Source organism: Pangasianodon hypophthalmus, chromosome 11 (genome assembly GCF_027358585.1).
Source record: "Pangasianodon hypophthalmus isolate fPanHyp1 chromosome 11, fPanHyp1.pri, whole genome shotgun sequence".
In the NCBI taxonomy this organism is placed as follows: Eukaryota; Metazoa; Chordata; class Actinopteri; order Siluriformes; family Pangasiidae; genus Pangasianodon; species Pangasianodon hypophthalmus.
This window is the reverse complement of record NC_069720.1, coordinates 474,451-497,758: the sequence shown is the minus strand read 5'-3', so window position 1 is coordinate 497,758 and position 23,308 is coordinate 474,451. Positions and strand designations below refer to the sequence as shown.

Here is a 23,308-nt window from a genome sequence, read left to right as displayed (position 1 = left end):
AACAAACAAACAACAAAACACTGTACATTACCTATTGAGGATCAGTCAAATGTCCTCACTTAATAAAAATATATTCTATCATCATGTGAACATTTGGTCCCTACGAAAAAGATAACACAGCCACACACACACACACACACACACACACACACATACATAAATGTAAAAGTTTTTTATAAAATAATACAAGTTTAAAAGATAATATATTGGATGAATTTGTGGCATCAGGTGAAGTCAATGATTTCAGATTTGTCACTTTGTTCTGTTATATAGATTAAGAAAATATCATTTTTAAATACATAAATAAATTCTGAATGATAATTAAAGTTGACTTTTAAAGGTAATTTTATAAAATTAGTATAATTTGGATGAATTACTTCCTAGTACACAGTATAAATCTGTCAAACAAACGATCATCATGATTTAACTCGTGAAATACCTGCTGTATTATATTAAAACTGGATATCTCCTATTTATAAAATATATATATAATTTTATGCAAATATCTTGTGAAGGAACTCATTAATATTTCCAGGATTAAAAATTAACTTTATGGAGTGTTATTAAGTTGGTGATAAAAAGTTAGGATGCTGTTTATCATGACCTTGTGCTTAGATTTAGAAATCAGGCCACAAGCTGCAGTGCAGTTCATCACCACAAGATGGAGCCAAAGACCAATAAACACTCCATATCAATTAATAGTAAAATTGAAAAATTTGTCAAAAAGTTTACTGTGGACTATTTTTTGATAATAAAATATAGCTAGACAGAATCACTGACATCCCCAGGAGCACATTAGGATAAATTTGCAGTAAATGTAAAGTTAATGAACTTTGTATGATTCTATTAATACTGAGTGCACAGTATGACTACAAATAAAACACAGTAGATTAATAAACAGCTAAGGACAGAATGAAATATGATGAATATGAGTTAATGACTGCAGAGTGAGTAATAGCGCCGGATTTGTGCTTCGCGTTTTTCGTGTTGTCCCTCTGCGCTTGCCGTAGTTGTAGACTTTCCAGGCTCGAGGGGATAAAACTTTCTGAGCAGGTCGCAGAGGGAGCTTTCAGCGAGCAGAGACACACACACGGAGCTGATGGCAGGTAAATGTGTGATTTATTAATTAATGAAATAAACGCGTTTCAGTCGGAGTGATTTTGCAGCTCTGACACGCGGAAGTGAAAGGCTTGCGGTTGTCATGGTAACGCACGCTCGCGCGGCCGTGTAGCTTCACCTGCTAGCTAATTTATTATTATTATTATTATTATTATTATTATTATTATTATCATTACAGCTCAGTTATTCATTTCTCACAGACTTCAGACTAACAGCTGACTCTGTTTTACTGACGGATTAACAATAAGGTAAAAGTTCTTTTGTTTACTGCAGTATTTATAATCATCTTTTCACATTCTAACTTTAACATTTTTCCTTCGTTGATAATAATTAGAACAATAAAATAAAATTAAATAAAATTACACCGAGGCACCTTCACTTTTAGATCATATTACAGTCAGAGTTTGTAACTCTTTTCAGGGGAAAGTGCCTCAAAAAGTCGCTTGGAGTCGCCGCATGACGTCACGGCTCAATTTGCATATTCATCATGTTCATTTGCATATCCAGACATGTTAACATGAAGAAAGAAAATATTTTCTGAAGACACTTAGAATATAACAGAATAGAGTTTTATAAAATATCAGATTATAAATTATTCCTAATAGCAAGAAGTCATCTTTCATCCCGGAACCACAAACACAAAATATTTACATATTTACATATTTATATATTTATATATTTACAAAATTCTGTCATTTCTATCAAGAACGCAGACAGAAATGAATCAGTGGAAGTGAGGAGTCGAGAAACAGACATGAAGGAAAGGATACAGATGGAATTATTAGCTTTTATTACTGTAAACATCGTTAAGAAGAAAGTTTATATCTTTATATCTGACGGAGATCAGCGACTCGTCATCAGGAACAACGATGAAAACGTAAGCGAGAACAGGAACTGACTTGTTTTGCCGACGTTCCACAACATTAAACATAACTATAAATGAAAAAAAAATACGATGTGCTCTTTAAGAAATATTTAATCGTACCTGTTGGTAAGCTGCTGCGGTGTAAGAGGAATAAAACACTCGGAGATGTGCTGTTATAGGAAAATAATCAACTTCAGGATGGTGACAGTAACTCCGCTTCGTCATGTGGGTTATTTTCCTAGAACACGACACCTGAAGCGTTTCTTTAATTCCTTATTAATTTTATATAATAATTTCGCTAATTCTTTTGAAGGGTGCCATTATTTCTGTAGTTCTCTGTAACTTCCACGCAATAATTCATCCTCGTTAAACTCAGCGTTTCTGAGGGATGTGGCGCTGGAGTGTCGCGCCGAGCGTACCGACAGTCCGTACTCCACAGCATCAACGCCACATAATTATATTTCTCCGGAGCGGGTCACGCGGAGTTAATTGCTACTTGTGTGTGAATTAACTCGTAATTGGCGTCGGCTGCTGAATATCGGTCTCCTCTGTAGTGATGTTGATGAAGAACAAAGGCACGCTTTTTGCTAAAAATCGGCGTACGCTGCGTCACCTGATGCTAAATTTATTCTCAGAACAAACGAATTAACGAGGTGACTAATTGTCCTTCCTTACTGTACTTCAGTACGCCGAACACTTTCACTCGAGCAAAACTTCCTTTTTACTTCTTACGTTTTCATTCTGACCTTCAAATTCCTCGTTACGAATCTGAAATGCCATGAGAGCTGTTTCTCGCCCTGTTGCGTCACCAGTCAGTCGCGTGATTGACAGATGTGACGTCCAATCAGATTCACATCAGTGTCTATTGAAACCGCACACAGCTTTGGATTTACCAGCGATTCACTCAGGATTATACGGTTTTCTTTCTTATAAAACAACACACTTTTAATCTGTTTATGATTAGCCTTAGATTATATTGAAGCATCTGCCGTACATACGCATACGAGCTGTTATTATAGGAACAATAACGCATTGTAACTAGAGCTTTAATATAAAATATAAATCATTTGTGTTCCATCCAGAACTAATGTCACAGCTATAACTAACGTCAGAGAATTCAGCCATGCTGTGGTGGTTAAATACACCTGTTTCACTCTGCAATATATAACTAATTGTTGCATTGAATAATATAATAATCTAATAATAATAATAATAATAATAATAATAATAATAATAATATGCTGTATGTTCTTGCCCTTATAGCTTTCTAAAAAAATCATTTCTAGCACAGAGCCCAAAGGGATAAAATGATGCTCAGCTTTAAAGGTGCATTAGTCTTTTTTTCAAGGTTAGTTGGGTTCGACATTTAAATGATTCCCGCCCATATTTATGAAGCTCCGCCTCCAGGATCCACGGTGTAGAGTTTAGTGTCTATAAAATGGCTGACGGGATTCGCATCCAGACACAAACTAGCGTTCCGAACTGGAAGTCAGTTTTCCAGACAGGTTTCTCAGTAAATTATAAACTTTTGTTAAGGCCACGACTTAATGCATTGTTTTTTTTATCATGTTCTACACATCCTCCAGGTTATTTATACAAGTAAGGAATAAACAGAATTGCCTATTGCAGCGTTAAACACCACTGAAAGGGTTTCAGAAGCACTGATTTACTGGATACACACTTAAGCTACTGACGTTAAGTGATTCTTGTTTTTGTTTTTGTTTAAAATTCCACCGCAGAGGTTTTCAGTGAGTCAGGAGTTCTGTCCAGAAGCTGAAGGCTGTAGTTCAGGTGAGATGTTGTCGAGCTCTGTGTGTTTCTGAGTGTGTTGTGTGTGTCTCTTAGCAGCAGCCGGTCTAGACCGAACCCGATCTGCTTTGTTTATAAGGATTTTACTTCAGCCTTCAGGTGGGAGTCACACCGAGGACGCATTAATCTTACACTTCATTTCTAACTTTTTAACCTTTTATCATTGTGCAGCGTGTGAAGGTTAAAAAGAGAGAATCTCCTATCACATAATTACATCATCATCGTGCACTTGTGTGATTTCCTTCAGCTCCAGCGTACGTACTGTAGAACGGACACTTCAGCTCTAAATAAAGAGGATTAAGTGTCTGGGTTGGAAAATCAGGAACAGTACAGAACGCAGACTGCAGTCATGTTTTACACGTCACTCTCAGACAGTCATTACATTCACTCACATAAACACACACAGTTAATCCACTTCTTTTTTTTTACGTGTGAAGGGATATTGCTTTGTGAGCTCCTTGTCTTCTTTCTGGGAAGGTGCATTATAGGATTAAAATGAAAAAACACATATGTACTGTAATAATTAGAGATGCATTGATGCTATGTGACGTAAACCTAGCGCACGCTGTTGAACAGAACAGACGACAGGAAATGACAGCGATCTGGACGTATGTCACGATTAACGATCAAAACAAAGCAGATTGTGAAAACATCAAGAGGAGGAACTGCAGCGTTTTCCGACGATACGTGCGATAAAACATCTTTACGGAGGTTAAACAGCGAGGCCTGAGAGAGCAGAGCAGGTTCAGAGAGAGCAGAGTGGGTGTTAAAAACAAGAGCAAGCTGCGGTGAATTGCGCACAAGCGAAGGTATTCGTGAGCGGCGAGCGTGCGGAGAAACCGTCACGTGTGAGAGCACTTCACTTCTGCGAGCACTGAGACACTCCCACTTCCTTTCCCCTCCATCGCCAGCGTCTACTCTCAGCTCGGCTTTTGATTAGACAAACTTGCTGCGTCTCAATTCGCCTTCTCTCCGTCCTAAATAGTGTCCGAGATTAGAATTATCGTGTCCCAAATCGTAGGATGTTGAAACGAGTTTCCCAGAGGTTCCCGGATGATCGGCTGTTTCCAGGAGATTTTCGAAGTGTGGATCCATGGACACTTTTCAGCTAATATTACCCACAATTCCTTGCACGAGGGAGGAGGAGGAGTTTTTTTGACGGTTTGCTTCTCCGAATTCAAGGATGCGTTTTAGAGAGCTGGAAATGAACCGTGTAAAAATAAATCAAGAGAATAGTAAATTAAATTCTATAGAATAAATGATATCAGGAATAATGAATGAAGAAAAGCCGAAATGCAGCGAGGAGGTTGTTTACGGTGACGGCGTGTGTAACCAGGCAACAGCGTTCTCTTCTCTTTTGTTACATGACGTGTTAGTTAGTACGTCCCAGTACTCGCATACTTTTATACTACACACTCAAAAGTATTTTTCTTTTTCTTCACAAAAGGAGCAAATACTTTTAGTGCATAGTGTAAGTATGAGGCAAATAGAGACGCAACAACTGTAACATCTTAAACACTAAAAACTCAGCACGAGGACCTCAACATAAACAGAGCTGAAAATAAATGTTCACGATGCCCTTGGTTAAGTAGGTTACTCATTTCAGTATCAGGATCAGAATCAGTGTCAGTGTCAGGATCAGGATCAATACCAGAATCAGAATCAGGATCAGAATCAGGATCAGGATCAGAATCAGGATCAGGATCAGTGTCAGAATCAGGATCAGGATCCAGTACCAGGATCAGAATCAGAATCAGGATCAGGATCAGAATCAGAATCAGGATCAGGATCAGGATCAGGATCAGGATCAGGATCCAGTACCAGGATCAGAATCAGAATCAGGATCAGGATCAGAATTAGTATCAGTATTAACTCTTACATAGTGGATAATCGATATTGATGCATCGCTAGTAAATTTGTTCACTACGTTATATCTTCACTCAGAGACGATCTACACGTCCCATCCTATAAACACATACACACACACACACACACACACACACACACACACAGTTAATCCACTCCTTTTATTTGTGAGAAATCTAAAGAGACATTGCTTTCTGATCTCGCTGTGTTCTTCATGAGTATTTTGTGATGCATTATGGGAATGAAAGAGCACACTGGATTTTCTCCGCTGTGTTTTCAGACGTCTCTACACACTCCAGTAAAGGGTGCGCTGCATGCAGTCGTGAATAGGGCACAGTTTTGGACGCAGCATGTGTTTAGGGACAGCAGTTCAGCAGTTCAGCAGTTGTAATCTCCAGAGTGAATAAATGTCACCCAAAAAACGGAGCCGGTGACATTTTAGACGGAACCGGCGTGCCATGTTGTGCATCAGGCACAGCACAATGAGAATAAATATGAGATTAATAACACTACAGTGCTGCAGTCTGTGAGGCCAGAATGCTAACAGCAACATCGCGGGGATTTTAGAGACGTTACTGAGTTTCTAGCACAGCTACACACTACAGACCTGTTATGGTCATGTGACCTGCTAATGATCACACGTGGCCACGCCCCTTACAACAAAAAAAACAACAACTGAAGGATATGAGAGTTTTGAGAATAGTATGTCTGATTTAAACACTAAAACAAATCCAGTAATGTTTACAGGCAGGACAGGAACAGCACTCTGTCACTGTAATGTAATTCCACGCTTCGTTACGACCGTAAAGTTTATCATTCGTCATCAAAGCCGGCTGTCAATAAATAATTAAGCTGGAGATGAAGCGAATAAAATATTTAGCTCTAAAAAGAAATATGCCGTCTGTGTATTTGCTAAATATTAATAGCTTTTGCCTGTCATTCGGTGTAAAACAGCTGATTTAAAATGATCAGCAGAGTCCAATCAGTAATAAAATCCAGCATTTAGCATTGCGTAGTGTTCTTCTCACCGCCGTTATCGTACATCACAGCTCTGATGTTTCACATGGAGAGACTGAAGCCCTGTTCAGACGGGATTAGTTTCCACGTGAAGGTGTGTAATGCAATTATTCCTGAAGTATCTCTGGGATTTTAGTCTGAATCCGTAACGTCTGAGATTTCTAACAGACTGTGTGTGCACGGGACTGGAATTATTATTCTTCATTTTCTATAAACTGAGCAGGAGAAATAACTCCAGGTGATATATATATTATATATTATATAAATCCCGTCTGAACTGACGTGTTGGTAAAGATCGTGTTCTATCCTGTGTGAAAAGAGGTTTAGTGTTTTTTCCTTCACTATAAAGATGAAGCGATCGCTCTTCTCACTTTTCTCTTTTAAAGTTTGAAACGCAGGACAATTAAATCTAGACGAGGTGTAAAAGGGGTGAGAGAAGCGACGCTTGCGGGATTTTAGGGACGTTATTGAGTTATTGAGTCATGTGACCTGCTAATGAGGAAGCGTGGCCACGCCCCCTACAACAAGCTTATAATAACCATCAGAACAATCAGTGTGTAAAGCTGTGCTTTATACACACTACTGAACACACACACACACATGTCCTCTGAATACACTACTGAACACACACACGTCCTCTGAATACACTACTGAACACACACACATGTCCTCTGAATACACTACTGAACACACACACACACACACGTCCTCTGAATACACTACTGAACACACACACATGTCCTCTGAATACACTACTGAACACACACACACACACATGTCCTCTGAATACACTACTGAACACACACACACACACATGTCCTCTGAATACACTACTGAACACACACACACGTCCTCTGAATACACTACTGAACACACACACATGTCCTCTGAATACACTACTGAACACACACACACACACATGTCCTCTGAATACACTACTAAACACACACACACACACATGTCCTCTGAATACACTACTAAACACACACACACACACACGTCCTCTGAATACACTACTGAACACACACACACACACATGTCCTCTGAATACACTACTAAACACACACACACACACATGTCCTCTGAATACACTACTAAACACACACACACACACACGTCCTCTGAATACACTACTGAACACACACACACGTCCTCTGAATACACTACTGAACACACACACATGTCCTCTGAATACACTACTGAACACACACACACACACATGTCCTCTGAATACACTACTGAACACACACACACGTCCTCTGAATACACTACTGAACACACACACATGTCCTCTGAATACACTACTGAACACACACACACACACATGTCCTCTGAATACACTACTGAACACACACACACACACACATGTCCTCTGAATACACTACTGAACACACACACACGTCCTCTGAATACACTACTGAACACACACACACACACATGTCCTCTGAATACACTACTGAACAAACACAGACACACGTCCTCTGAATACACTACTGAACAAACACACACGCACGTCCTCTGAATACACTACTGAACACACACACATGTCCTCTGAATACACTACTGAACACACACACACACACATGTCCTCTGAATACACTACTGAACAAACACACACACACGTCCTCTGAATACACTACTGAACAAACACACACGCACGTCCTCTGAATACACTACTGAACACACACACATGTCCTCTGAATACACTACTGAACAAACACACACGCACGTCCTCTGAATACACTACTGAACACACACACATGTCCTCTGAATACACTACTAAACACACACACATGTCCTCTGAATACACTACTGAACAAACACACACGCACGTCCTCTGAATACACTACTAAACACACACACACGTCCTCTGAATACACTACTAAACACACACACACGTCCTCTGAATACACTACTGAACACACACACACACACACACACACGTCCTCTGAATAAACTACTGAACACACACACACACACGTCCTCTGAATACACTACTGAACACACACACACACATCCTCTGAATACACTACTGAACACACACACACACACATCCTCTGAATACACTACTGAACACACACACACACACATGTCCTCTGAATACACTACTGAACACACACACACACACATGTCCTCTGAATACACTACTGAACACACACACACATCCTCTGAATACACTACTGAACACACACACACACACACACACAGACACACGTCCTCTGAATACACTACTGAACACACACACACACACACACACACGTCCTCTGAATACACTACTGAACACACACACACGTCCTCTGAATACACTACTGAACACACACACGTCCTCTGAATACACTACTGAACACACACACACACACACACACACGTCCTCTGAATACACTACTGAACACACACACACACACACACACACGTCCTCTGAATACACTACTGAACACACACACACACACACACGTCCTCTGAACACAGTACTGAGGGGAAGGTGTACAGGGGAACGCTGTTCAGGCTGGTGTGTTATCTGAAACGGTGAAAGAGAAATGGTGCACGCTTCCGTCCGTCAATAATCAGTAAATAAACGCTAATGGACTTCTGACAGTTATGGATGAGAAATAAAAAATTCAGAAGTTTCCATCGCTGACATTCAACCTGCTGTAATTACTCAGTACTCAGAGAGAAGAGCTTACTAGTGCTGATTGCATGCTAGGTATCTCCTGTTTAGATACTTAGCATGATTGTGTGTGTGTGTGTGTGTGTGTGTGTGTGTGTGTGTGTGTGTGTAGGTCTAAAGTTCAGGAGGAGATGGTAATCAACATGGCCTTCATGCAAATTGCAGCTCCTTGGTGAAGGTGGATGATTTAAATCTGTTTATCCGTAGTTCTTCTGGATTTAGATTAGTCAGATTAGTTTTCTATAACAGCAGCTCTGACTGTAGTGCAGCTGCAAATCACAGGTTTATTATAATTAATGCGCTCGTTTTAATACATTATCGTTTCTATAGCAACAATGAACGCTCCACTGATAATAAACGGATTAATAAATGGAGTCTCCAGTGTCAGCGCTTTGTAACAGTCAGAGGTAAAGCTGTAACTTTAAGTTTTCCGACGTCTTCAGGACAGAGGAGTTTACGCTTCTTCTTTGCGGTTTCTCAGTAACATGCGGAACAAGCTGCGATTATTTTTGTCTTATTAACTTGAAGAGAGAGAATAAAGAGGCTGGTGAGGGAACGAGTGTTTATAGCTGCTATAACGTAAGCGACAACAGAAACTCGTTTCACCGACGTTCCACAGCGTTAAATGTAACGTTAAAAAAGTCTGATGTTCTTTAATAAGTTAAAATTGTAATTGTCTGTAAATTGCTGTGGTGTAAGAGGAATAAAACGCTTGGGGACGTGCTGTTATGGGAATTTAATCAGCTTCTGGGTGGGAACAGTAACTCCGCTTCATCATTCAGTATTTTACTGTAACAACGCGACATCAATAGAAGTTCAAAAGTTCGTATCTCCTTTTCTGAACACACTCTCACTATTCGATTCTTTTATTTAAAAGCCATTAGAGATGCGTAAACGCTTTTGCACTTAACTGTACTTTCCAACATACAGTATTCTCAATCCAGACCATTTAAACACACACTTTTGACCCGTCTCCTTTTATTTTTGTCCTCTGTTGTGTATCTGAGCCGGACTCCATCAGGCGAAAGTCTACACCTTTCCCTCGTCTCTCTCTCTCTCTCTCCCTCTCTCTCTCTCTCTCTCTCTCTCTCTCAGTCACTAAACCCAGCAGAACCGAAAGAGCGATGCTGATCTGCTCTCGAGGTCACACATCTCCCTGCCATGACCTCCATATCTCATTTCCTGTCCCGTGTCCTGAGCTCTGCGATACACTCATCACACGCCTCTGTCGTTCTCAAACGAGCCGTGATTGAGCTGATTGGGCTTTTCAGAGCCTGTCACAATGGCTCTGATTAGTGGATATTCGGGCGCTAATGGCAGAGACAGCGCTGTTATGAGCAGCCCATCAGCAGAGACAGAGGAGGTTAAAGACACTGCTTCCTCGTTAATAATTAATTGCCGCCCGTTCGGTGGATCCACTCCGGCGCCTCCCAGTCATCAGGCTGTAATTGCTTTACATTTAATTTGGCTCTGGAGAACGTTTTTCAACTCGACTTAATTGTGCTTAACTGTTCACGTGGAGACAGTGAGGTGAAGCGCTTCGTATGAGCATTTCTCTGTGTTTGAAGATTCTCTTTAAAGGACAAACGAAAAAGATTCTTACGTTGTTTTTACGTTCCCTTTTCTCGGTCACATGACCAGTCATAACATTGGCTTAGAAAGTAATCTATTGAACGCACACGTCACTGTGAAGCTTTATTTCACAAAGCCATGCAGTATTTCACTCCTCCTCCTCCTCCTCCTGTAAAATAATATCCTTCTCTCTTAATATTTCATCAAATTATATTACTCAGCTATTCCAAGAATATCTCATTTATAATGGGATTATAAATTTAGTGAACTCGTATCAAGCTTAATTTGTTTAGCATCTTGACATTTGCAGAAAGGGACTTCATAAATCAGATTGCATAATATTTATTATTTTTTAATTAAAGTGAAATGAAAAAGGTAGATTAATAAGCAGAAAAGACAGAGTGTTCTGAATCTAAGCTCCGTCTGCTTTAAAGAAATATCTGGGCCGTTAATGTGCAGGTCACTAAAGACTCTGTTTTTTTCTACATGACTCAGATCGATGTTTCTGGAGCTGGTGAGAAGATGGCCACGCAGTGGACCCGTGTGAACAGCGCAGAGAAGAAAGTGCCACACACTCGCCTGAAGGATGAGGCTGACATTCAGGTAGCACACTGATGCCTTTACACTGATCTCAGACCAGACTTCCTTACTGTAACCGGATCAGAAACAAAATTCCTGACTTTCAGCTCAGATAATTTCAGCTGTAGAAGATCCTAGAAGGTCCTAGGCCTCTCTCTGAAGTGAACACTGTCTCGCAGACGTAAGTTGAAAATAAACTCTCGTCTGTGGGTCGATTGTTGTTATCTAGTGTGAATGTAGTGTTAGTGTCAGTGTCAGCGATTGTGCGACAATAAAACACCAGTTCTGGCTTTGAACAATGGCGTTAAAGTGCGTTCCAAATGGCCGCCATGTTAAACCTATACAAAGCGACCCTGCAGAGTGCAGTGCGGCGTGAGCAAGGCGGAGTGATGGGTCCGAAATCACGCACTGTGACAGAACCTACTGCAGTCGAGTCAGTACCCACTGCTAGGCCATTGATACAGTACGTACTGATCAGTATATGCGTGTGGTATGAATAAAATCCGGACATACTACATCCGCCATGTTGGCATTGTCATGTGACCTATGATGTCATAGTAACCGCAAAAACTTAAAGCGTCTGCCAGATTAGAGCAACTGCTTTTTCTCGTTTAAACCTTCAACAAGTTAACAGTTTGCTCAGGTGTTCTTAAACAAGTAAAGTTTAATCACAAGGATCAACGTTTAATACCTACAGCACTTACACTTAAACTTATTATTATTATTATTATTATTTATTTTACATAGCGCCTTTCTGCAAACTCAAGGTCACTTTACAATATGAAAATAGATAAACATGACAGCAGACAAAGAACAAAGGAAATAAACAAGAAATCCACGGCAATGGTCAGATCAAACAATCAGAGATCAGAAAAACAAGAAAGAAAAAGATGTGTTTTAAGGTGGGTTTTGAAATCCTGTAATGAAGAAAGATCACGTATGTTTAAAACGAACCGACGCGCCGCCTTCCGCCATTTTTGATTCTGACAGCTCTGTCGCGCCAGCCCCGTTGCCTTATGGGATAGCGCAGCGTCTATTGGTTTCATACAGCAGAATCTCGGCAGAAGCAGTAGATCATCCGGTTATTTCTCGCCTACTGTTTTATGAATAACGTACTGCTTTTGGCCTGCTGTATAGTAGGTCGTAGGGATATTCGGACGCAGCCCATCGCTCCTCACTTCAGAACGGACGACAGCCTACATTTTGACCTGAACTCTCGTCTGCTCTCGTCACAGCTCCCCCGTAGGCCTGGAGGCAGCTCGCACCTCTCCGTGCCTCTGATTGGCCTCGTCCTCTCCGGAGACCTCCGAGTGCCGTCTTTGCCAAATCCGCAGCAGCCTGTGCTCAGCCTTGCATGCGTCGAGATAATGATCAAGTTAATTAGACCTGAGATTGAATGAACTGCGGCAGCAACTTAATCATTTGTAACTTGATTAGAAATACTATATTCTCTCAAACTCCAGAGACTGGCAAACTTGAAAATTAAGTTCCACTTTAAGGATTCAGGTCTCGACTTAATAGAGCATGAGGAGGGCTGAAAAACAACCCCCCCTCCTCCTCCCTCCTCCTCCTCCTCCTCCTCCTGCCCCGCTTACCCCCATCGCCCTCATCGTGTCCCCATTAAGGCAGCGACGGACGCTTGTTTACTGTCAGAGGGGTAGAAAAGGAAATGTGTACTGTTTGACCTAACGCTGCCCTGTTCATTTGGATCCGCAGCAAATCTACTCCTTCGGGAGGAAACTAGGTCAAGGAAGCTTCGGGGTCGTCTGTGAAGCCACTCACCTGGAGACGCAGAAGAAGTGGGCGATTAAGAAGGTGAACAAAGAGAAGGTAAGCGTGCGATCGTAGCGTGGTGGAGGACGGCTTACGTTACGTGTCTCCTCTGACGCCGTGTGTCCCGACGCAGGCTGGGAGTTCAGGTGTGAAGCTGTTGGAGCGAGAGGTGAACATCCTGAAGCAGGTGAACCACAAGCACATCATCCACCTGGAGGAGGTGTTCGAGACGCCTGAGGTGAGGTTTGAGAAGAACACACCACGTGGAAGAATGAAGAATATCATAACTGTGTTTTGTTAGAGGGTTTATGGAGGCCCAGAGGATGTGTGGGTGTGTGTGTGTGTGTGTGTGTGTGTGTGTTGCAGAGAATGTACCTGGTTGTAGATCTGTGTGAAGGTGGAGAGCTGAAGAAGCTCTTACAGAAAAACAAGCGTTTCAGTGAGGAGGAGACCAGACACATCATCAGCAGCTTAGCCGAGGCCACTGTCTATCTTCACAAGCAGGGTAAAGCACACACACACACACACACACAATCACACACACACACACACACACACGCCCTACAACACACTCACACACACAACACACACTCACACCCTACAACACACACAAACACACACACGCACTCTCTCTCTCTCTCACACACACACTGACACAATACACACACACACACAACACTAAGAAAGCTAAAAGTAGCTGATGCTGATCCTGATTGCTCCGTAGAAACAGCAAAGCCAGTTTTGATCACAAGTCCGTGTTAGTGTGTTAGTGTGTCAGTGTGTTAATGTGTTAGTGTGTCAGTGTGTCGGTGTGTTAATGTGTTAATGTGTTAGTGTGTCAGTGTGTCGGTGTGTTAATGTGTTAGTGTGTCAGTGTGTCGGTGTGTTAATGTGTTAGTGTGTTAGTGTGTCAATGTGTTAGTGTGTCAGTGTATCAGTGTGTCAGTGTGTCAGTGTGTTAGTGTGTCAGTGTGTCAGTGTGTTAATGTGTTAGTGTGTCAGTGTGTCAGTGTGTCGGTGTGTTAATGTGTTAGTGTGTCAGTGTGTTAATGTGTTAGTGTGTCAGTGTGTTAATGTGTTAGTGTGTCAGTGTGTTAATGTGTTAGTGTGTCAGTGTGTTAATGTGTTAATGTGTCAGTGTGTCGGTGTGTTAATGTGTTAGTGTGTTAGTGTGTCGGTGTGTTAATGTGTTAGTGTGTCAGTGTGTTAATGTGTTAGTGTGTCAGTGTGTTAATGTGTTAGTGTGTCAGTGTGTTAATGTGTTAATGTGTCAGTGTGTCGGTGTGTTAATGTGTTAATGTGTTAGTGTGTCGGTGTGTTAATGTGTTAGTGTGTCAGTGTATCAGTGTGTCAGTGTGTCAGTGTGTTAGTGTGTCAGTGTGTCAGTGTGTTAGTGTGTTAGTGTGTTAGTGTGTTAATGTGTTAGTGTGTTAGTGTGTTAGTGTGTCAGTGTGTTAATGTGTTAGTGTGTCAGTGTGTCAGTGTGTTAGTTAGTGTGTTAGTGTGTCAGTGTGTTAGTTAGTGTGTCATTGTGTTAGTGTGTCAGTGTGTTAGTTAGTGCGTCAGTGTGTTAGTTAGTGCATCAGTGTGTTAGTCAGTGTGTCAGTGTGTCAGTGTATCAGTGTGTTAGTGTGTTAATGTGTTAATGTGTTAATGTGTTAGTGTGTTAGTGTGTTAGTGTGTTAATGTGTTAATGTGTTAGTGTGTCAGTGTGTCAGTGTATCAGTGTGTCAGTGTGTTAGTGTGTTAGTGTGTCAGTGTGTTAATGTGTTAGTGTGTCAGTGTGTCAGTGTGTTAGTTAGTGTGTTAGTGTGTCAGTGTGTTAGTTAGTGTGTCAGTGTGTTAGTTAGTGCGTCAGTGTGTTAGTTAGTGTGTCAGTGTGTTAGTTAGTGTGTCAGTGTGTTAGTTAGTGTTTCAGTGTGTTAGTTAGTGCGTCAATGTGTTAGTTAGTGTGTCAGTGTGTTAGTTAGTGCGTCAGTGTGTTAGTTAGTGCGTCAGTGTGTTAGTTAGTGTGTCAGTGTGTTAGTTAGTGTTTCAGTGTGTTAGTTAGTGCGTCAATGTGTTAGTTAGTGTGTCAGTGTGTTAGTTAGTGTGTCAGTGTGTTAGTTAGTGTTTCAGTGTGTTAGTTAGTGTGGTAGTGTGTTAGTTAGTGCGTTAGTGTGTCAGTGTGTTACTGCATCAGTGTGTTAGTTAGTGTGTTAGTGCGTTAGTTATTGCGTTAGTGTCTTAGTGTGTTTGTGTGTTAGTTAGCGCATTAGTTAGTGCGTTAGTTAGTGTGTTAGTGTATCAGACAGGTGATTGTGTTCACACTTCCACTCATTAAACTGGTAAATGCTAGTTAGTGTGTCAGTGTGTTAGTTAGTGTGTCAGTGTGTTAGTTAGTGCGTCAGTGTGTTAGTTAGTGCGTCAGTGTGTTAGTTAGTGTTTCAGTGTGTTAGTTAGTGCGTCAATGTGTTAGTTAGTGTGTCAGTGTGTTAGTTAGTGTTTCAGTGTGTTAGTTAGTGTGGTAGTGTGTTAGTTAGTGCGTTAGTGTGTCAGTGTGTTACTGCATCAGTGTGTTAGTTAGTGTGTTAGTGCGTTAGTTATTGCGTTAGTGTCTTAGTGTGTTTGTGTGTTAGTTAGCGCATTAGTTAGTGCGTTAGTTAGTGTGTTAGTGTATCAGACAGGTGATTGTGTTCACACTTCCACTCATTAAACTGGTAAATGCTAGTTAGTGTGTCAGTGTGTTAGTTAGTGTATTAGTTATCATTTAGTGTGTTTGTTAGTTGTGTTAGTGTGTTAGTGTGTTAGTGCGTTAGTTATTGCGTTAGTGTCTTAGTGTGTTTGTGTGTTAGTTAGCGCATTAGTTAGTGCGTTAGTTAGTGTGTTAGTGTATCAGACAGGTGATTGTGTTCACACTTCCACTCATTAAACTGGTAAATGCTAGTTAGTGTGTCAGTGTGTTAGTTAGTGTATTAGTTATCATTTAGTGTGTTTGTTAGTTGTGTTAGTGTGTTAGTGTGTTAGTGCGTTAGTTGTGTTAGTTGCGTTAGTGTGTTAGTGTGTTAGTGCGTTAGTTGTGTTAGTGTGTTAGTGTGTTAGTGTGCAAGACAGGTGATTGTGTTCACACTTCCACTCATTAAGCTGGTGGTCAGATGAAAGTGAAAGAGCTCCGTGAGCTGCTTTGAGCACGGCGATTATCCGGAGCGAGTGTGTGGGAGGTGCGCAGTGTTTTTTTTTCAGCGTGTATTAAACTTCACATTCTCATATACGTAATCTCATTATGATTTAATCGTCTCAGCGACGCGGCCCTCAGAGAGATGTCGTGTACACAGATCGTTCGCCGCATCTGGGCAAATTGGTCACGTCATAAACCGGACCTCGATCGCTTTGTTCTCATTGACATCTGATAATCACGGTGCTGATTGCGCCCGCATTAACGCTCTCCGTCATTACCGCGCTCCGAGCTTATTCTAATTACGAGATAATATACCAACTGCCAGACTAAATATCAGCTCGTTTTAATTGATTCTGAAGACGCTCTGCAATTTTCTCTCTTCTGCTGAAATCTCCAGTTAAAGGTAATTTAGGACGTTGCTTGGCAAGGAGACACCATTACATGAGGCTAATGAGTCATTAACGATGAGCAGGAGAGGAATACTGATTAATAGGTGTGTTTTCCCACAGACTCCGAGCGCTGGTGTGTCTTTACATCCAGACGAGCTCATAATGACGAGAGAGGAGGTTTATATTACACGGCTTATGTTCCACGTACAGTAACCTCACACACTGCTCACAAGTTCATTAGTTTTCTCTTTACACCACGGCGCTGTTGAGTTCCGCATTCTGATTGGTCAGAAGGTGTTGATTCATTTTCTATAACAGCAGCTCTGACAGTAGTGCAGCTGCTAATCACAGGTTTATATTAATGCACTTGTTCTAACAATGTACGGATTAATAAATGATGTGGTGAAGTTTTCTGTAAGGAGAAATGTGTTTATGTAACACTGATGGAAGGAGTCTCCAGTGTCAGCGCTTTGTAACAGTCAGAGGTAAAGCTGTAACTTTAAGTTTTCCGACGTCTTCAGGACAGAGGAGTTTACGCTTCTTCTTTGCGGTTTCTCGGTAACATGCGTAACAAGCTGCGTTTTTTAATTGTTTTTTTATCTTATTAACTTGGAGAGAGAGAATAAAGAGAGGCTGGTGAGGGAACGAGTGTTTATAGCTGCTATAACGTAAGCGACAACAGGAACTAACATTCACTGACATTCCACAATATTAAATGTAACTATAAATGGATAAAAATATCCAATATCCAGTGTCATTCTCTAATAAATAAGTATTTGTATTTCTTCATAAATTACTGTGGTGTAAGAGGAATAAAGCACTTGGGGATGTGCTGTTATAGGAAAATAATCAACGTTGTGGTGGTAACAGTAACTCCGCTTCACTCGTTATTTTACTATAACAGCGCTTAACACACTGACGATCATTAAAAAGTTTGGGGTCGCTGTTAATATTTACATTTTTTTTAAATATCGACTTGTTCTTCTCTCTTTCTCTTCTGTTCCTCTCTTTCTTCTGTTTTCTTTCCTCAGACATCGTTCACAGAGATCTCAAACTGGAAAACATTCTTGTGGATAGTTATCACCATAGCGATGATCACACCATCATAAACATCAAGGTGAGAGTGAAAAAAAAAAACAAGGATGAGGTGTGGCGTTCGGTCTGGACAGGACCTCGGGTCAGGACCTCGGGTCAGGACCTCGTTCTCTCCTCCACCCCGTCATCATCCACTCATGTCTGAAAAGTGTCACATTACACCAGAGCTCCAGGATAAGCTCCTGAACCGAACACGCATCCAGTTCCCAGCATGCATCTGTAGGTGAAGGGAAATGGCACAAAACACTATGTGTGGTGGAAGGTTGTGAAGAGTTAGAGCCGAGGGAATAAATCAGAGTAGAAAGCGAGAAGAGACGGCGCTGTCCTGCTCCAGTACAACCACCTTTTATCTAGCAGAAGGTGGTCATCTCTCCCGCTTATTTATTCAGCTCGCCCTACAGCCCGACTGAAACCATATATACTGTTCATATGTATTATTCATCAGGCTGTGTGTGTGTGTGTGTGTGTGTGTGTGTGTGTGTGTGTGTGTGTGTGTGTGTGTGGCCAGTCTTTTCCACATAAGCCTGTTTGGACCGTAAATATTCAAAATGGAGTTTAGATGTAAAGGAGATTGATCCAGCTCAGGGTGTGTGTGCTCTATATTACATTAAAAGGTCAGACAGTATAGAGCAGAACCTAATTATGAAAAAGGTAAAAGTGTGTGTGTGTGGGTGTGTGTGTGTGTGTGTGCGTGGGTGGCATGTTCTTATATCTTGGTGGGGACTGAAAAGATAGTTATATCTGACAGTTTTGACTGGTCCATGTGGAAAATTGCAGCTTTTAGTTCAAAAAAACTAAAAGGTTTCCTTTTGGATACTGAGGTTAAAGTTAGAGTCAGATTTAAGTGTAGCATAAAGTTAATTAGCTGCATTAATTATTATGTCAGTGGAAGGTCCTCATAAGGATAGTACGACTTACCTGTGTGTGTGTGTGTGTGTGTGTGTGTGTGTGTGTGTGTGTGTGTGTGTCAGATCACAGATTTCGGACTGTCCGTGCAGAAAGGTGGAGTGAGCAGTGGGAACATGCTGCAAACCACATGTGGGACACCCAAATACATGGGTAACACACACACACACACACACACACACACACACACAGAGAGAGAGAGCATGCTCTCATTTACTTGTCATTTGATGAATCAATGTCAGCTAGTCTAATAAGTTCTATGCACGCTGATTAAAAAGCAGAGGTTGACCTAATTTAAATGCCATGAAGCTGATAGCGTTTCAGGCGAGGAGATGCAGCACATAACCTCCTTCACATGTCACCAAAAATCAGCCATCTTTCTCTCTCACACACACACACACACACACACACACACACACTCACTCAGAGCTCCGATGTCTGTCATTATTGACGCGTGTGTTTGCCCCATCAGCACCTGAAGTGATTAACGGCCATGAGTACAGCCAGCAGTGTGACATGTGGAGCATCGGCGTCATCATGTACATGCTGTAAGACCATTCTGTATCACACACACACACACACACACACACACACACACACACACGTACATGAATAAGCACGAGCAGGTGCACACCCATATGCACAGACACGCACACACTTACATGCATATACACTAACAAGAGTCCATGCATATGCACACACACACACACACACACACACAGGTACATGAATAAGCACGAGCAGGTGCACACCCATATGCACAGACACACACACACACACACACACACACACACACGTGTAAATGCTAGCGTGGTGCGTGCATACACATGTAAACGTGTACATACCACAATCCTACATGCAAGTACATCTATGTCTGCACACATGTGAACATGCATGCATAAACACAACCAGATGTCCAGGCATTTGCACACACACACATCACATGTACACTGAGCTGCATAGAGATGCACATATTAGTGTCCAGTGTCCCCACACACACACACACACACACACACACACACACACACACACACAAAACACTGGACAGTAATGATTGATGATCACTGATATCGGTTCTCCTGCAGGTTAAGTGGAGAACCTCCATTCAAGTCCAGCTCTGAGGAACATCTGTTTGAAATGATTAAGAAAGGAGAGCTGGACTTCTCCGCTCCTGTGTGGGACACCGTCAGTGATGCAGGTTAACAGAGACACAACACTCTTACTGACGTTACCCAGAATTCCTCTGGTGTTCTTACTGACTTACACTTCAGCGCTTTTTTTTTTTCTGCTTTTCTCTCACAGCCAAAACGGTGCTGAGCTGTTTGCTGAAAGTCGACCCAGCGCATCGCATCACAGCCAGTGAGCTGCTGCATAACCCCTGGGTCACGGTAAGGACATCTGGCCTTTAACCTGCTTTTATGTAGCGTAGTGGAAATCAAAAACAAATTACGGTTTGAGTTCTTCAGCTAACTGAAAGGGCACCATGGTGGCACGGCGTGTAGCGTTGTCTCCTCTCAGTTCCGGGGTTCGAACCTGAGCTCGGGTTCCTGTCTGTGTGGAGTTTCACAAGTTCCGTCCGTGTTCGTGTGAAAAACTCCCAAAAACATGCCAGAACTTGGATTGGTTAAGATAAATTACTCTGAGATGTGAATGAGTGTGTGTGTGTCATGTGAGCTCCAGGATTCCAAGATGGTGGAATTTCTTGTAATGGAGTTTTCTGTATAATGTATTTTAATTTAATGTTAGACTGCTTTGTGTAGTGTGCAGAAGAGATTAGGTTGTATATGTTCATGTTCTCAAAGCAAAGAGCATACATGAACATACATGGAGGTCATGGATCAGACACTCAGTGCACTAGATATGTCGATTTGTGTCATTTTCAATGATGGGAAACTTTTGGGAAATGGACTGAACCTGTGAGCGTGCCTAATACATACAAACAGCATGGACTCGGCCAGAGCCAGTGCTAAATACACAATGTGTCACACACAAAAAAAACAAACAGAAGTGTCTGTTGCTTCACTCGAGTTGATCCAGTTTAACTCAGCACAGCGGCCCAGGTGTCTGTCACTCTCTGGGCATTAGCTGATTCAGAAGAGACGGGTCTGTAAGTGCACAGGTGTAGACAATCACTCGTTACCTGCTCGTTCTCTGCACAACCACACTGTTGTGGCAACGCTAATAATATATGATTGTACACACTTTATATACTTTGTGCATCTAGCACTGTAGCTAGGTGTGTCAGTAGGAGAATGAATAAGCGTGACGCTGTTTCAGGGAGACACGTCCACGAATGCCTCCCCCACCAACGTGCTGGTGATGATGCGACAGTTCCGGAACGCTCCAGAGGATGACGAGAGCGAGGAGGTGAGCGAGGGGATGGGAAGCCTCTCTCTCAGCTGCTCTCAGGACAGCGTGGTCGAGTCTGTGGCCTCCCCAGAACCTCCATCTGCTCCTCCCTCTGCTCCTGGATGTGCTCAAGCGCAGACACTCAGCCTCAACGGAGACCTGAACAGCAGCAGCAAGAAACCTTCCACGTCCACAAAACAGGTGACTTAATCCTCTTACTCTCTTCGACTCAGACAACTCAAGTGTAATGAACTTGCTATTTTTTGCACTCAGTTGTTAGTTTTGTGTTCAGAGATGAAGACGTCTACGTTGCCATGAGTGGGAGTGTAGTTTATAATCCAGCGTCATTCTTCTGTCTGAATCTGTACTAATATTATCTCCTACCGAGTGCAGACACAGTGCCAGAGCAACTTTTCACTGACTTTAAATGAAGCTTTAAAAGTCCTGTCTCAATTCTTACAGCTCGGTTTTATGGATGTTCACTATTTTATCACCTCACTTCAACATAAACAGACGATTTCACCCAGATACTAACTCATTACAACTGAATTATTTTATACGCAAATAAGGACAAAGAAATCACGAATGCTTTTACACACAGAACATCCATTAACAGAATCAGCATAATGTCTAATAAAATTAATTAAAAATCAGACTCAACTAATTTATCACAATCATGGAGATGAAAAATTGGTCAGCTCCAGAATTATTGGCACCTTCGCTAAAGATGTTTTTTTTAACCAGTAAACATGAGTTTTTCTCTGTTTTCTCTGAGTAAATTCCAGACAAATATCTGATCATCACATGACACCGCTTTATTCTAATGCTGATCAGAAATGTCCCACTGTATCACCCACTGCAGAAAAAGAAGAAATCCTACTCTTACGATGGTACGAAGAAGAACGGCTCTGCTGTGAAGACGAGCAGCACGCTGAGTTTGAGCACGGTGCAGGTCGGTTCTTCCACATGCTCAGAGCCAGCTTTAGGTCTCGCTAACATTTCTCTAAGCAGCATTTATTTGTAAACTAAATGAATTGATGAAGGCCAAGTGAATGTATTATAGAGTAAAACATTAAAAAATCAGCCACTAGATGGCGCCAGCATCACCAGCATCAGTCTGAGGAGTGTGAAACGAATGTCTTTTCTCTGCAGTCCTACACGGGTAACAAACAGACGAGCACAAAGCGCCACAGCCAACCGGACAAGCAAGAGAGCATCAGTAAGGCCTCCTCTCCCAAACCATTCACACCAAATGATAGCCACGCCCCCTCCTCCACAGGCCACTCCCACAACTCAGCTCCAGGGCCAAGAAGATCAGTTAGTTCACACACACCTTAGAGTCCGGTGGAGGAAATGCCGAACCCGGGGTTCACTGGGCAGATCTACTGGACTCATGAGACAGAAAAAGTCTCAAGCGCCGTTCGTCTGACTTCATGATCCGTTTCTCCTGGATGGTCTTCAGAGAACTTGTACAGGATAAACTATTTTAGACTTAAACTTGAAAAGCTGGATAAAAATGAAAAAAAAATCAACCCACTGCTGTTTCAAGTGTATGGGTTTAAGATTATTTAATGATTGCGTAAGACCTGGGTGAGCATTTGCCTCGAGTCTCGTCTGCCTTACACTTTTTGGGAAATATTTTTTATTTTAATTTTTGCTCCAATATGAAAACAAATACTTATATTTCTAAACAGGGTTTCAGGGTTTGATAGCTGTAGTAGTTCTTTTTTTTTTAACTATAGATCCAATGCCACATAACCAAAGATACCTGGAGCCACTTTAAACTGTAATCGTATTCACGCCTCACATAAACAAACACCACAACAAAGCAACTGTTAATTCTATAAATACTAATTTAAATAGTTTTAAAAACTTGCCAAATCACTACTGTGTATAGATAATGATTTTACTTCATCAATAAACACACATAGTTCATGTTGTAGTTGAGAAAAACCTTTATTTTCATTTTACCAATAAACTTCAATCATTCATTCTGCTTCAGTAAGTGCTGTAGCCTGGTCACGGTGGATCCGGAGTCTGTCCCGGGAACACTGGGTGTGAAGCGGGAATATGCCCTGGATGGGACGCCATCACACACATTCACACCTAGTGGTAATTTAGAGTCACCTATTTAAATTTGGTAA

At 41.6% G+C, this 23,308-nt stretch overlaps 1 protein-coding gene across 8 annotated transcripts; it reads left to right on the top strand.

Moving 5' to 3' along the window:
* Positions 1–993: 993 nt before the first annotated feature.
* Positions 994–23,169, top strand: stk33 (serine/threonine kinase 33). 8 transcript variants are annotated; one of them, XM_053237876.1, is made up of 16 exons: positions 994–1,106; positions 1,320–1,367; positions 3,724–3,775; positions 9,457–9,522; positions 11,412–11,519; positions 13,212–13,325; positions 13,402–13,506; positions 13,635–13,773; positions 17,846–17,931; positions 18,881–18,968; positions 19,288–19,363; positions 19,901–20,013; positions 20,118–20,203; positions 21,093–21,365; positions 22,027–22,116; positions 22,317–23,169. In XM_053237876.1, the coding sequence occupies exons 5-16, from the start codon at positions 11,439–11,441 to the stop codon at positions 22,500–22,502; spliced, it is 1,437 nt and encodes a 478-aa protein (XP_053093851.1). In that variant the 5' UTR covers positions 994–1,106; positions 1,320–1,367; positions 3,724–3,775; positions 9,457–9,522; positions 11,412–11,438; the 3' UTR covers positions 22,503–23,169. The 8 variants fall into 8 exon arrangements, with proteins under 8 accessions (XP_053093851.1, XP_053093853.1, XP_053093850.1 ...); XM_053237878.1 differs by lacking the exon at positions 9,457–9,522; XM_053237879.1 differs by lacking the exon at positions 1,320–1,367 and having other exon boundaries at positions 1,023–1,106.
* Positions 23,170–23,308: the final 139 nt, after the last annotated feature.